Here is a 16,689-nt window from a genome sequence, read left to right as displayed (position 1 = left end):
GTTGAATCACTGAAATTGGAGCATGGAAAAAAAGGTGGTGGGATGGAGTGTCCTCAGAAAGTAACCACCAGCATTTGTATACAGCTACAGCAGGAAGCTTTTCTGTTGTTTTGAATACTGAAGTTGAATGGTTGAATTCAGCCAGCTTTGCTACACAGTTCCCTTCCTTACTCCAACTTCTGTTGTTCATGCCTTTTCCTGAACAGGTCCCCTGATCTCCAGCATATCCTTTTTGCTGTTCAAAAGGGGCTTTCTCCTCCCTATTCCACCAGTGGAAAAGCTGATTGGTTCCATCCCTGAGAGAGATGGTGCTATTAAACAAACTGACTTCTGCATTGAAATGTCATGATAAACTACCATTGCTATAGTTAACAAGCGCACTAAAAACCATGGTTTAAAATTCTAGTTTTAGCATTTGCCAGCAATCCACATTTTAGACTGTGTGCATTCAGAAATTTAACTGGAATTTAATCAAATCATTGTTTATAAACTGTGGTATGGTTAATTATGCAGCCAGTGGGCCAAATAATTAAATTGTTTACAAAGTGGCTTTCGTGGATTCAGGAAAAAGTCATGTTGTTGAAATTGAGTTTATTGCAAAGCTGAAAGTTTATCATTGCTCATGGCTCTTATCCTTCATCTCTCGGTCATTGTTGTCTTTAAATTCCAGTAAACTTGGGCTTTGGAAGTAAAAATGCATACATTGTGTTCTAGTGTTACAATTTCTATCCAGGCAAAATCAGGTGACTACATTAAATATATTAGGTTGGAAATACAACTAATATTTTCTCATTTGTATAGGGACCTTATTAAAAAGCTACTTGTTGTTGATAGAACAAGACGACTGGGGAACATGAAGGTAAGTTTTAAGTATTAAAGGCAAACCTTAATCTGTTCATTCAAACTATTAAAGATAGTTTTCTTTCAGTCTAGTAAGATACTCGATTTTAAGACCAAAATCTAATACATTGGAACTTGTGAAAAACATATGTTTGCTTTAAAAATATATAATTCTAATTAAGGGGAAGATATGGTGTTTGTAATCTGAACTCTTAGTAAATGACCTTTGTATCAGAAAAAGGTTTGGCAATGCCATATTGTCAATATGTAGTCTGTTATATTCACATTTCTGTGGTATGGTCTCCTTGACCGATATTCTGGAATTTATAGAAGTATTCCTTTCCACTTGTCTCTTGGTGTTTTAGTACTTCTAGAAGTACTTTTATTTGGCCACAAAAAATAAAATTCTAATTTGAATCTTTTCTTGCCTTTCCTAAGGAAACAATGTTGCCATTTGATCTTTATATCTGAGTTCACTCCTAGCACAATTCCAGAAGCTAGAGCAGCTAAACATTAACTCTCCTGTAATTAGACTATACCTTTCAATCTATACCCAACTCGAAATGGCTTGCAGAAACGACTGCTGCTATTTGCCCAGTCCTTTTCCAAGACACAATCCCTGTATTTTTCTAAAAAGGGAGGGGGTGGTAATGGGCCATAGAAGATTAGTCTTTAAATATAGGACAGGCTTATCTTTCCCACCAATTACTCTTTACCACTTCTGCAGCATGATTTTATACCAGGAGTTGATATCAATTAATTTTATTGGCCTGTGACCATTAAATATTTTCAACTGTCTGTTGACTTGAGATTGAGCTTGCCCTACAGTAGAAGTCTTTGCCAACAGTAGAAGTATCTTCCAGTTCTTAAATGCTTATGTTATGTTATCATTTAAAAAAAATCTAGGATTAGGTCAATGTACTGTGAAATAAATGGAATACATCTTTGGTACAAAGGCCATTGGGAAATCAGATATTCAAGGTAATATCAGAAAAATTGGGTAAATTTGAATAAGAACTCAACAGGCTATTTATTCACAGTTGAAGAAATCAGATTGAGTTATCAAGGCTTATAGGAAGATGGTTTGTTTGTTGTTATTGGTTGCTATAATAATATAAATCAGAAGTTCCTTGTATATAAATAAATCCATATACATTTTTTCCTAAAGAATGGAGCAGATGATGTGAAGAGACACCGATGGTTCAGGTCTATAGACTGGGATGCTGTACCACAAAGAAAATTAAAGGTGAATTGCGTTTTTTCATGTAAGACCTTTGCTATGATTTACATAGTTCAGAGATCTCATTTAATAGAATATATTTATTCTGTATAAATGGTTTGTGAAGATAGTAATTAAGTTACTGAGCAAATGCAGTCAAGTTGCTTATATTAAAACCAGTGAATTGTTGCAAAATCCATTTTGTTTATGTTTAGACATGGGCACGAAACAGAAAAGCCCAAAATGAGAGTTTTGTGTTTCGTCATGATCCGCGAATCACGAAACTTCACAAGATTGCCATGTTTGCTGAAATGATTCGTTAGTTTCGTGAGTCGTCAGAACCCAGGGCATTTCAATGGCCCTCTTCATACCAGGAGATGCCAAACTTGCAGGGAGACTTCAGCAGGCTCTCCTCCACCCACCCTCCCATTTTACAGTTCGTTGCTCAGGAAGGTCAACGGGGAGGGTGGCAGAGTGCTGCCAGAGTGCATGACTGAAATGGGGACCGGGAGTTGCTAGATCAGAGGAGGATGAAGGATCGGCTGTGGTGGGGCTGGGCCGGGAAAATGGAATGAGGGGTGGGGTGGAGGAAAAAAGGCACCCTCACCCAAAGACCTTCCCACAGCAAGGCCAAGAGCTGGAAATAAGAGGCTTCTTTCAGTCTTTTTGTCTTTGTTAATTGCTGGTCATTGACCATGAAAAATAAACAACTACTACTTTCAGTCTCTTTAAAGCAGCAGCAGCCAAAAGCACAATCCCAAATCCTTCCACACACTCTCCCACTCCAATCACAGCAACAGGTCCTCCTCTCTCTCCCTCTGTCTACTGGGACTGAAACGCAAGACAGAGAGAAGTGCTTTTTATAAAAAAATGCTGACAAAGAGCAGAACAAGAACAGGAGGTCTGTGATTGGCTGATAGACCTGCCTAACAGGGTTTGGAGGGGTGAGATTGGTGTGCTCATGGCTACAGAAGGGCCACATCCTAGGTTGCCTAGGGGATTGATCCCCAGCTCCTGGCTGTAAAGGGCAGAATGGAAGCTCTCCAGATGGCTAGGTGAGCTGCCAATCAAGGGTAAGTGGGCTATGATTAAGGTTTCCAATGGCAACAAAAGATTTGGGCCCATTGTTGCCTAGGGAATCAATGGGTCAGCTCCAGCCTGTCTGAAATTACGAATCATTCAGGAAGCGAACAAAACAGGCCAAAAAGTTGTGAATTTCATGATAACCGCAGCCCCACAAAATGTGGTTTCGCGACACAAAGAACAGCCCATTTCTGATTAAATTTGCTTCGTATTTCAATTCATGCCCATGTCTATTTATGTTACAGTGTTTAGCAGTAACTGAGTGACCGGGCAGATTCAGAAATCACCTATATACTTGGACATCTAAAACCAAACCAAAGCAACTTGAACTAACATTATGTCGTGTACTATAGGGGAAGAAAATAAAAATCTGCAAAGTCATCCTCACAATTGAGTATTATCTGTATTTACTCATGGTTATTTTTCCTTATTCAGCCTCCTATAGTGCCGAAAGTATCAAATGATGGTGATACATCTAATTTTGAAGCTTATCCTGAAGACGACTGGAACAAAACACCTCCTGTACCTGCTAGAGACTTAGAAATTTTCAAAAATTTTTAATTGTGAGACATAAAGCGTATTTAAGGTATTGTATATTCATTTTTTCTAAGTTATTATTCAAACATACATGATAAAGCTTGATGATAAATTTTCTTTGTTGTTACACAAAAGACAAGCATGATGAACTGATAATGAATTGGATCCAAAGGTGGTTCTTCACATGTAGAAGATACCTTCCAGTTAGATTAATTCTTGTTAGGGAGTTGCTTTGCAAAAATAAATCTAAATCCAGCAATGTTCTTAGCCCATCACAAGACACAATCCAGTGTTTCTAAACATCTACTGTTTTATGCAACTACATTGTGTATGTGTTTTTGTAAGCAATTTTGAGATCCTATTTGGCTGAAAGGCAAGTTCGACAATTTAAAGTAATATTCTTCTTACCTATTTTGACTGCCATGGAGAAAGGGAGGGTAAATTTACAGGCAGTGGTTTAATTAAGTACTAATACACTACATTTTCACATTTTGATTATTAGCTAATGTAAAAATCAAAGCTATATACAGCTATCCAGTAGGCAAAATTGGTTGGCAATTATATTAAAGTCTACATTTTTGTATTATTCTCTAATTTTGTTCGTTGTATGTATTCCTGTTCTTTTTAAAGTTGTAATCCACCTTGAGTCTCAGCAAAAAAGGTGGAGTATAAATGAAGTAAATAAGTGGACTCAGATATCTACTGCATGTAAACTTAGTAATCCATTAATTAAACCACTGTGTATGTTTCTTTGCTAGAAACTGGAAGATCATCATAGCTGGGAACTTGCAAAGAAGAACTGAAAACATTACTGAAGAATTTCTTTGAAATGAGTGAATGTCACTACATTATGCACAGTTTTTAAAGAAATGCTTTTGGAATTGGAGGAACCGATGATTCTCATATTTAGTTCAGATTTGGCATTAGTTCAGTAAACTAAAATACTGAAGCACCTACCCTGTGGAAGACTAATTGAAAATTGCTATAGTTTTTTAAATTAAAGTTTATTTTTAAGTTTTTGTTTCTTGCTATGCCCAGATCTTTTTGCATAGTTATCTCATAGACTAACTTTATAAGTTTTACTAAATTGGTCATTTGAAGCACAAAGTAGTAAATATGTATATAAAGAAATCAGATAAAGCACAGAAACTGTGCAGAAATGTAAATTTTTGTACTTTACAGAGTCTATGGTTTTTATTCTTAAATGTTTTTTTTGAGATGCTCTCTAGAAGTAAAAAAAAACTTAAAAGGATAATTAGGTTTTTCAGCATCTTATATGCGTTTTATAATTCTTTGTAAAAAGGAATATACAAGTAAGTTTTGGAAAAAATGTAAAATTTCCAGTGCTTCACTGTTGCAGCCATAATACTTGAAAGCTGAAAGATAAAAGGGCCTTGTTTTATTTTTTTTAGATTGCATCATGACATTTTCTTCAAAGTTCATGATGTGTTTGCTCATCATTGTTCTTGGTAACTACAGACTATGGAAAGTGGATTTTTGTTTTTTCTTAAGTATAAGAAATGGCAAGACATTTGTTGCAGCATTTTTTGCTGATAAGGTAGAAATCTCTTTTCTGACTTCAGCAGTTCAGTCCCAAGCAGAGTTACACATTTCTAAGCCCATTGAAGTCAATAAATTAACTTAGATTGATTGTATTAACTTATTTTCATTGCATTTGCCTAAAAGTCATCATCTCAGGCTCAGTACTGTTTATGTAGTCTTTTGAGCCATCAAGTGATGTGCGTGAATATGCAACTCCAAACCAGGACCTTCTGTAGATCAACTGATCTCCAGTACCATAAATTTGCATCATATACATTTGCAATAAACCAAAAATATTAAATGTGGAGAGTGGTAATATGCATTTACTAAATTCTGGGGTTAACTTGACATTTTTTAGAGAAACTGTGCTGTTCAAACATATTACTAATTTTAGGCTTTTTCAATACTTAAATTTGCTGAATTTAACTTTAAACTGGCTTGTGTGGAAGAATAAAGTACTAGCAGATCTAAATTCAGAGAAGTATTGCATTTTTATGTTTGAAGCTCTCTCCAGTAAAAGGATAGAACATCTGCAAACCTGGTAGGTGCCCATCCATTTTACACCTTAAGTTCTTTTTTTAAAAAGACTTATTTTCCTTTTGTAAATCTATACTGTTTTAAGAGCCTCACATTTACTTGATTTATAAAATTAAAGACTTGCACAGGTTTCTAGTCTATTTGATCAGATACCTTCATAGACCAGATCTGTTGAGCCTGGTCCTTCACTATTATTCCTGCTTTCATTTTTGATGGCAAGAACATCTTTCTAAGCCACAATTGTATATAGGTCTTATGTCAGAAGTGGTACCAGGGGATGCAGTTCTTAATTTCAATGCTCCCATGTTGCCTATCCAGGATTTACATGAGTTCTATTCCTTTCTTCTGTATTGTTACATGCTATTTGCAGTCAGCACATAGAGTACTTATCTGGGAACAAGCAGCAGTGTTACTATTTCTTGTGATTGTTAACACTCAGCATTTGTGTGACTTGCACAGTTGCACAGTTAGTTCTGTTCAATGTGAACCTGCCAACTTTGGCATTCCTGGTTGCAGAACCATGGCATGTGCTTTGCGGCAAATTAGGGTTCTTTCTAATAGAATACATTGTACTTCCTGTTCATGTCTGCACTCCAGCTGTTAAACTGTTGGAAATGCCATAAGCAAGAGCAGAGATACAATAAGTTTGTACTAAACTCTTCCATAAATGTCATACTTCTTTAATATTGGACTTTTTAAAAAATAGTGCTCTCAATAACTGTTGTAGATAACATTTTAGCACATGGAATATTACGAATGGAAGTAAGTTCATTTCAAAGTATGTTGAGTCTCAAGAATCCCAGTGTTGCTTTAGCTGACTCTAATATGTGAGTTCCTTTGGTGGTGATCCTTCTTTGCTTTCATTGATCAATTTAACCTTCGTATTACTATTTGGAATCATTGATACCTCAGCTATGGCTGTTACAAGTTGCAAACTGACTTTGCATGCCTAATATATGGTATACCATATAATAAATCCATGCATTCACTTGGTTGCCAAGCCACTAAAACTGTACTGCTTCTGACTTTAGTTATATTTCACCTGTAAGTATCCAGTTGTTGGAAAAGTTGTTACGTGGTTATTAAAAAATAGACCAGAATTGTTACTTTAATTTGGTCTACAGAAATTATGTACCATAAATTTTAAAGAAAAACTTTACCTACGTTAGTGAAATTAGCATAAGGAGTGGCACAATATCAGGATGCCTTGTAAGTGTCAGGTTATAGTATTTAATAGCAGTGAGATCCATTGTTTATATGAGCAATAAATATGCTTACATCCCAAACTGATAAAAATAAAATTGCACAGGAAAGAAAGGCTTATCAAAACTTTATACCATTTCTAGAACAATCATGTTTAAATGCTGGCCCATCCTATGATTAATATTTATTGATAATTTTTAGAATATTATGCCTTGCTAGTCTGAAATCCCCAACTCAAAGCTTTGAGGAAATGTGTGTTTAATAAGTAATCTTTTAGATTTGAATATTATTTTTCCTTGCTACTGGTGTAATGCATTCATATCTCTGTTGGAACTGGAGAGACATTTGTGCTGTGTAAGTTTTCTTTTTTAAATTCTTTAGGTACCTTTAACATACCCAATAAGGAGACTTTCAGAGATACTTTGGCCAAGCTCATAGATGCCTAGAATGGCATCATGTGTTGGGTACTACAGGCATTCCTTCCCCTCCAATGGGAGTGCTTGATTTTTACTATTATTTTATCTCAGAATGATGGTGGGGGACAGTGTCAGTGTCATTGAAAAGTTACAGACAAAACTGATGGTCGAGGTATGCATGACACAAACCTGTTAATCAGTTACCACTAAACAAATGTGCATTTGGAAATGGACAATGACCAAATATACCACATCTCATTACAAAATCTATTTGTACCTGCACTGCTGCTTTAATCATGAAATCTCAGAATAGAATGCCACCTAATTGGACTATTTTGAGCTAACAAAATATACTGGTAAACTCTCACAACACATCTATGCACAATATTTATGAAAGCATGCATACAAATATTTAAAAGTGAACAACTTAGCACCTGGTTTTTTTAAAAAAATATGCCTATACATTATTTTTAGTAGAACTGATCATTATTACTTGGTGGCTATTTTTGTAACAATTGGATTCTGTAAGGAACTTCTAACACAATTTTTTTTGTAACTAAGTAAAACTTTTGTACTGGATCAACAGACAAAACTAAGCTAAACCACTGCTAGCTCTTTCTAAATGCCCTGTTATAACTTGGATCATTAGCATAATTTTAACTAAGATGCACTGTAATGGAGAACATGCCATGGATTGTAGTGTAAACTTCCTTGACTGAAAGAAAACTTCCATTGAGTTTTAACCAAAATGGTCTGCTGTAGAAGAGCCATCTTAACTATGATTAACTGGATGAGTAGATCTCCGAGAGAAAATAAGTAGTGGTAAACAATCAAGTGATCATCTTGCCATACAAGAGAGTTGAACTTCCTACATTACAGAATTTTTCAGCTTTCAAGAACTGTAGCATGATTCCTTTGTACTGTACTGTGTACAGATTTCCTGTTTTGCACTTTTCTATGGCAAACATGACAGCTTTATAAATATCCTGCTGTACAGTAAATAAGGGATAGTTGCATCTTTATACAAAACCAAATTTGTTAGATTGACATCTGTAAGTCAGCCTTGGAAGTCTGAGAAGTTGCTTGCTAGTTCTAATGTGTATAAGTACTGTACAAATACATGTCAGTCCTCATTGCACAATGAAAATCACTGTGATTTGTAAATAAAACTTAGTCCAAAAATGCATCTGTTGTTTGATTTATAAAATAACTGCAGCTTGTAGAGTCATTGCATTTATCTTTATAACTCTGGAGTATGAGTTGTGTCCATGAAGATTTTTGTACTCTTTCCAATAAAGAAAGTATCTTTAACTTTTAAATCTTAAGCCCTCATTAGGCCAGTGCTCTTGTGTGAGCTCTGTATTTCATTTCGGAGGTATATTGGTGTATTTTCTCTGGAAGTTTGTCACCAGAGTTTATCTGTTCCTGCTGCTTATGCCTAATGACTTATCTTATGTGGTGAGTAATGAAGTTTGTAACAAAAAAAAGTTCAGAAAAACAAAACAAAATAAGTGCAAGCAATAATATAAAAAATGAAAGACCAATACAAAAATAATGGAATGTAGAGCAATAAATGCATGTATTTAAAACAATATCATTATGTATGATTCCACATAAGGATATCATACACATAGCATCCAATTGACCAGTTACAATTATATAAATGCCACAGACAACGCGTTTCGTCCAAGAGGAGTTCCTCAGTGGTCCTAAATAAACTGCTACACGGCATGAAGCATATAATAGGCCTAACCAGGCACAGTATGAAACAAAGAAACACTTTAAAATGGTCATGGCAGGTTGTATGTGAATCCAGCTTTCTGTTGAAGGTGAACATGCTCAGTGTTGCTTGCTTCAGTTTGGTTTGGGTGGAATGGAAGTGATTCTCTGATGTGATGTTGGTCCCCTTGCTTCATTTTTGGTTTTGGGGAGATTCCGTTTCTGTTCTTCAGTTTGGTCCTATTGGGTTGCCTCTAGGATGAGCACAGCTTGCATTTGGAAGTGTGCCTTGGATGTGGTAGCCTTGCCCCAGTGTGTTTCTACAATGGGAGTCAGCTTTGACTTTTTTCCCATAGGAAAAAAATGAAGTGGCTGGGGACACATTGTTCAGGGGCTCATAGTCCCCAGGGTCCAATATTCCTGAAACTTGGAGTATCTTTAGTGGGCAGTCAGGAGTAGGTCCCCTGAAAATTTGGTGGAGTTTACATGAAAAATGCCATCTGCAGCCCCCGTGTAGCCCCCAGATATTTCCCCCATACGGAATAATGGAAAATGAGTGGTACCTTTGCAGCCAATAAAACCCCATGAAACTCAGGGAATATTTAGAGAACAGTCAGGAGTAAGTAGGTGCCCACCAAATTTTATGAAGTTTGGTTGAAAAATTATTCTTCCCTCCCACTAGATAGCTCCCAGAGTAATTTTCCCAAAGAAAACAATGGCTGAATTTAACCTTCTGTTGTTGAAAAAATTGGTAAAAATTCAGAATACCTGATTTTTGATTCAGAATACCCAGATTTTACCAAATCAATCAAAATTCATTACTTTAATCCAAACCAAACTGCACATCCCTAGTCTTTTTTTAAAAAAAATATTTTTATTCAATTTAAGAACTGTAACAATAATCAAACAACAAACCAATATAATACATTGCATTTACAAATATTAACACAGTGCTTCAACTTTAATACATTAACAATGAGTGGTGTGAAGAGGGAGGTTGCAGATCTCTTGCTTCTATGAATTCGTAAAATGGGATCCATTTTTCCCAGAAGTTTGATCCCGAAGATTGATTTTCCGTCTGATGTCACATCCCTAGTCTTGAATAACTTTTTTGGTTATTTCCAGCAATAGTTCCCTATAGTTGTAGCTATATCCATGATAGTTAGATTCAACTCATACTATGTATTTCTTCTTCCTTGAAAAAAATAAAGTATAGCAAAGAAACTATTCATATGTCTGTGACTATCTGCTCACTGATTACCGGTACTCAACAGAGGTTCATTTTTGCTTCATGAATATTGCCATTTTGAATAAATAGATTTAATGGTATAAACTATGATGTTTCAAGGATAAGTTTCTTTCTCCACAAATACTGAGGGCAAGATCTTGTAGCAGAATGTTCCTTCAAGCATTAAGGATAAGAATAGTTTGCCTGTTGCTGCTATTCTAAGGTAACTGCTACATAAAACAACCTCCTTTTACTCCCACTTTCTTCATCGGTGTATTCTTGCACAAAATCAACGGTGAGAGGAACACAGATTATGACAAAGATATGCCACATTCTTCTCACATGACTCCTTTTATCCACTATTTTAAAATAACATGGAACAGAAAGGAGCGACACTTCTTGGTTGCTTCCCTTGTGGGGCTTTTAAAAGGTGACATTTTGATGAGAGCATCATCATTTGCTATGAGTTACTTCAAAATTTGGGCTGGGATCTTCCAGGGCCTTACTATTTCTGGACATGGACCTACTCACAATATGTGTTGTTCACAGATTAAAATAAATTCAAAGTGAAGTTTTATGCAACCCCCCCCCCCAAAAAAAACTATAAAAAATGTGGGGGTTTAAATCCCACCCCCCAAATAGAGGAACATTTTCTGTTCTTGTGCAGGCTGTCTTCCCCCCATTGGCCTGCTGTCATCTTCAGGGGGTGAATGAGGGTATTGGAGGCAGTCCACAGCCACCTACGTCAGACAGAGGAGGCAATGGGGCAGCCAGTGGATGAGGAAGGGGGAGGACAATGAATGGTGGGCAGGCAGGCAGAGCAGTGAGGTGGGAAGGGGCAAGTGTGTGGGTCCTAAGTTTCCCTCCCCATGATTTTCTCATGGGTCTCTGGAAGGGTTGGGGAAGCAGGAGTTCAAGCTGCTGCTGCTGCCACTGCCATATGAACCAGGTTGGCAGAGGAGGTAACACTACAGGCTGGCAGGTGAGTGAAAGAAGGAGGGAGGATCAGGTTCCACCCTAGGAGCTGCCACCACCCTCCACTGAGGCAATGCTGCAGGTGAGCAGATGAGGAGGAGGAAGGTAGGGCAGGACTGGGAGGCTTGAAAGCAGCTGCTGCCCCCTGCACTCCTGAGGCAGATAGGCACAGCAATGGTGGCAGGGAAAGGAGGCTGAAGAGGCAGAGCAGTGAAGAGGAAAGGTGGGCAAGTAAGTGAGCAAACAAACAGAAACAGTTGCCATAGCATTGGGATTCCCCCTCCCCTGCAAGGTTCTCATGGGTTCACCTCTTATATTTCTCAACATAGCCACAGCTACAGCTCCTTAGATTTGAGCCATGTACAGGGGAAAGAGATATTTCTACAAAATTGGGGGACTCCCTTGGTTTGCAGAAGGATAGGGGGTTACATCCTTCCACAGTCTGCATTCACACAGACAATGCACTTTCGTCACCATGACCTTGTCCTCACGGACAGTGCATGTCGCTGATGGAGCCACCACATAAACCAGGCAGGGGAAAAAAGCAATGCTGTAGGCTGGTGAGAGATAAAAGGGAAAAAACATGAGCTGCTGCCTCTACCCCCTCCCCTGTTGTCACTGAAGTATACTAGGTGAACTATCCAGAGTACTTGAAAATATTTGTATCAAAATATTTGGCCAAAAATCAGACTGTTATTGTAGAAAGTCAATGAAAGTACACATAATTGTTTTGCTCTAGTGGCATGTTTTATTTCACTTTAGTTCTTCTGCTGTAGTTTAGAGAGTAGGAATTGGGATTCATTGAGCACTGGGTAGTAATGCAGGAATAACAAGGTAAGGCTTCAGTCTGCAGTGAGACATTAAAATCCCTACATACTATTGTTAATCCCATCCAGGCTCCTTTAATTTTTTCATAACTGTGCACAAGTATATTTTCTGCACCAATAAGGACTACAAGTGTGAGTGTGTTTAAAAGAAATTATATTCTTATTAATTGGTGGGCCTTGTGCAGTGACACAGAGGTACCAAGCATGTGCAGGCCTACCACTGAGAGGTTTTTGAAGCTCAAAAACACCACAGAGTGCTCTCCCCACCGCCCCACTTTCCTGCCTTTTCTAGCACAATGAGGAGGGGGAGGATCACCCTTCCCTCAGTTCTCTCTCTGTTCTTTTTAAATACCCAACATTCATGCGGAAAACTCTATTTAGAGCAGGAGTAAAGGTACTCAGTGTTTGGCCCATATGGCTGTAAACTTGAAGGCATGGGCTGTAAAATGAACATTTTCTTCTGCAGGAAAACTCTGGCAAAGTTGTGTGGTCCTGGCTGAGCTGGGCCCAGGTGTGTAGTGAGGGACCTGCAAGGACTTGTGGGAGTATCTCACTTTCTCCTGTATCCCCTCCCCACACTATTTCTTCTTTCCTTCCACAGGGCAGCCCACATATCTTCACCTTTCCTGCTTTTCTCCTTCCCACCTATCCACCAAAGAATCTTTTATCTGTTTGCCCATCTTCAGCTATATTTATTATTTACTTACTTATATTTCACTTTTCTCCAAAAGGTGATCCAAAGCTGCTTACATTGTTCTCTTCTTTGATTTTATTCTCACAACAACCCTTTGAGGTAGGTTACGCTGAGTGTGTGTGGCTGGCTCAAAATCACCCAGTAAGCTTCCACAGTAGAGTAGAAGTCAATCAGGGGTTTCTCAGATCCTAATCTGACAAACCATGTTTGCTTTCGTAGGGTGGCTGTTATTGAACACTAGCAAGCAGCTAGGCCTGGGTGAGTCATGCAAGTTGTGTGGTAGTCTAGTGATTACTGGCAGGCCTGGCCCCATAAGTACTCCCTCAAAGGCCAAAATTGTCCTGGAAAGGGCCCTGTTAACTCTTCCCTTCCTTTTTACTACCAGAAACCAAGGATTGAAGGTTGGCCATACTGTTGTGATTGCCAAGCAACTGCCACAGGGGAATTTCAGGCATTCCTTTTATCCTTTGTGGGGAGGGGTGAACCTCCCCCTCCCTTTTTATGATTTCAGATTTTTCTGCAAACCTGAGGCTTTTCTCAGGTTTGTGGAAAGTTGTCTCTTGTCTGTCTGTTCCAACCTCCAGATTTAAGTATCCACAGATGGAACCATGTTGAGAATTAGATATATTGCTACTTGTGTAGTTTGTGAATCAGTGAAAAGACCTTGATCTGTGAAGATTTTCAGAGCTTTTTAACATGTTCATTACAGCCCAAGAAACAAACCTAGTAATAAAATATTCAGAGATAGCACAATGTTCCTTAATTGTAATCCCAACTCCCACATAACCCCTTTGAGTCCCCACATGTTAAAATCAGTATCAATGTGTGCAAAGTTGTTTAATGTAAAATAATAATTTCCTTCATCAAAAACCAAAGGGGAAAAATATCAACTTCCAACCTTTCCCCCCCTTATTTTGTTTCTATTAAAATTGTAGGAAAATCCAGTCCTCTTTAAAACTTTCTGGCACACTTTGAAACAAATTAAAAGACAAATGCTTCAGAAGTCAATGGAAACAATCAGTGATTCTCAAAACATGTTATCCCAACATTTTATTCTGCATATTTTTACTAACAATACAATAAGTAATGCTCTTGAAAACCACATAGTATGGCTTGATAACCAAATTGCCCTGTGTTGCTCCTATCCCAGTTACTTTTTTCTCATTGTGTGATTTATTTTAGGGAGATTAGAACTTCATTGTTCATTTGTTTTGGAAATATTTGCTACATTGATGTCCCTCAGGCTATATTCAGTGACATCCAGTTTGGCTCAGTTCTCTGTATTTGATCAGAAAATTCTTGATCCATGCCTTGCCTATTCAAGACAGTTTTGACAACTTAGTGGCAACAAACTTCAGAACAAAGTAACACTTCAATAGCATGCACCATATTAAAATGCGATGAAGAGGAAATGGACCATAGCATATTAAAAATGAAAATAAAGTTTTCTTGTCAACAGGGCCATTTTGACAATACATTGTCCATAACCATAGGTTTAAATTAAAACTATTAATGTTGTTTAGATTTATACAGCTAAGGATATATTTAATTATTGCACTGTTTTCACACCCACCTTTCCTCCAAGGAGCTGAAGGAAGCATACCTGATATTTTATACTCACACAACATCTCTGTGTGGGGCCCAAGCATTAATTTTTTTGCTCTTGAACAAAGTTATAAAACCACACACATTCCATGATCCTGCTTATACAATCTCATGATTTATAAATGAAACAATTCTATTTCTTACGTGCCAAAAATAGACCATATTACGGCAATGCGCTTGCACAAGCTGAGACCTCCTCCACTTTCTGATAAATCTGGGCCTTGGCTTTATGAAGTAGAAAGTGACTGTCCCAATTCTATCTACTGATTTTCATAGAGCACCAGACAAAACCTAACATTAGCCCAACTGATAGCTAAATTTGGGGGGTGGGAGGTAATGGTGGTGGATGGAAGTCTGCTACAACTCAAGTTCAAAGCACTGAAAATGTCTCAGAGGCTATCATTAAAGCAAAATTCTGCAGCTCACCTCTTCTGCCTTGGAATATGAACTTCATCAGCCTATAAAGCTTGGATTCAAACTGAGGTAAACCTCACAGGTTCAGATGATAAATTTGAATCATAAAATAATTCTCCCTTCACTCTTCCAGCCAACCCCAACATCTGCTGCTACTGAAGAATGATGTAGTAGTGCCCGCAGATAGCTGAAAGGAAGACATTTTTTTATCTCCCTCCCTTCTCCCAGCTGCCTTGATTTCAACTATGACGTGTATGGCACCCATTGCATTCTGGGAACTATAGAATGTTGGATTCAGGTGCTCTGGAACTATGCCTCTCACAATTTTCCAGGCCTCTTTAATTTATAGCATCCATGGAGAAAGGCAGCAAGAACTTTCCATTACCTAGCTGCCTATGTCGCCACATCACTCCTCAGAAACAACGCGGGTAAATTGGGGTGGACAAGGAAGGAATAGTTCTTGGGAAGATACCTAGGACTCTGTCGCTCTGATAAAGATATATAATCCATAGTTGATGTACCCTTAGTTAGGGATGCATGTTGGAATATTCCCAAACTGATAATATTCTTTCAATTTGCAGTTTGGGGGTGGCTTGAGGATCTTCAAAATGATTCCAAACTCTCCTAAAATTTGGGAAGTAATGAAAATTTATCTCCTGTAATTTTATGAGTGTTTCAGGTTGTGGGGAGATCAGGAGTACAGAGGGAGAGAGAAAAATGTGGCCCTGGCAAACAATTGTTTCAGAATTCTAGAGGCCAAGTCTACTCCCACATAACATAGTAGCCCCATAAAATGTATAGGGACCAGAGATGCTGACTAACAGCCAACCTGTCTAATGACAGAAAGTCCAGTCCACACCCTATATTCCTTTAAAGTTTAAAAGGAAAGGAAGGACAGAACTGACCATAAATGTACCTGGCTGGCATTGGGCCTGCTGGCCAATGCTCAAGGGAAGGGTTGTAGGCCTTTTTCTTGGTAACAGTCATGCCACCAGCATTGGAGGCTGCAGAGCCTGCCCCAACCGTCAAAAAATGACAGGTAAGCTCCTGAACTTTTACAAGGCTTGGCTGCCCAGGGAGATTTCATGACATTATCCCTGCAGCAGCAATGTCTTCCCCCTGCCACCAGAGCCAGTTTGATGTAGTGGTTAAGAGCAGCAGGACTCTAATCTAGAGAACCAGATTTGATTCCCCACTCCTCCACTTGAAGTCAGCTGGGTGACCTTGGGTCAGTCACAGCTTCTTGGAGCTCTCTCAGCCCCACCCGCTTCACAGGGTGATTGTTTTTACCTTTAAAAATTTTCTTTATTTAAATATAAACTATTCACCATAACATAATAAACAATAAACATAGAGAATAAGAAAAAAACCACAATTCTAAACATGACACACTAACAATACATATATCTATATAATTAAAAGGAAAAGGGAAAAGAAAACAAAAAAAACCCTCTGGATTACACTACAGGATGAGTTCCTATTTTCTCCACAACAAGTATATATCATTTCTAGAGTCACACTTATTCTAGGTTAGTCACAAAACCCCTCTTTTTTCTATTGTTCATGTTTCTTAATCCATAAATCCATATGTCATCAAATCCTTGTTATCCATTTCATGCAAAAAGTCTATTAGCGGTTTCCATTCAGGCAAGAAGTTAACTAATGTCCTTTTTCTAATCAATGCAGTAAGTTTTGCCATTGATGCAAACTCCAAAACTTTTGTCAACCATTCCTCCACTGTAGGCAATGTTGTAGTTTTCCACTTTTGTGCATAAAGTACTCTTGCTGCTGTAATAAAGTATAAAAACAGTGTTATAAAGCTTTTTTCTAACTGGCTATCCATTATTCCC

The 16,689-nt window shown here is 37.9% G+C and overlaps 1 protein-coding gene across 1 annotated transcript in view; it reads left to right on the top strand.

The window, feature by feature from the left end:
* Window positions 1-8,561, top strand: part of PRKX (protein kinase cAMP-dependent X-linked catalytic subunit) — a 74,776-nt gene extending 66,215 nt beyond the window's left edge. The window contains exons 6-9 of the mRNA XM_054974680.1: window positions 802-859; window positions 2,009-2,086; window positions 3,578-3,728; window positions 4,438-8,561. Coding sequence (XP_054830655.1) covers window positions 802-859; window positions 2,009-2,086; window positions 3,578-3,703 — 262 coding nt within the window. The 3' untranslated portion in view covers window positions 3,704-3,728; window positions 4,438-8,561. The remainder of the gene's footprint in view (window positions 1-801; window positions 860-2,008; window positions 2,087-3,577; window positions 3,729-4,437) is intronic.
* Window positions 8,562-16,689: the final 8,128 nt, after the last annotated feature.

The sequence above is a fragment of the Eublepharis macularius genome, chromosome 3 (assembly GCF_028583425.1).
Source record: "Eublepharis macularius isolate TG4126 chromosome 3, MPM_Emac_v1.0, whole genome shotgun sequence".
Taxonomy (NCBI): Eukaryota; Metazoa; Chordata; class Lepidosauria; order Squamata; family Eublepharidae; genus Eublepharis; species Eublepharis macularius.
This window is presented reverse-complemented; position numbering and strand designations above follow the sequence as displayed.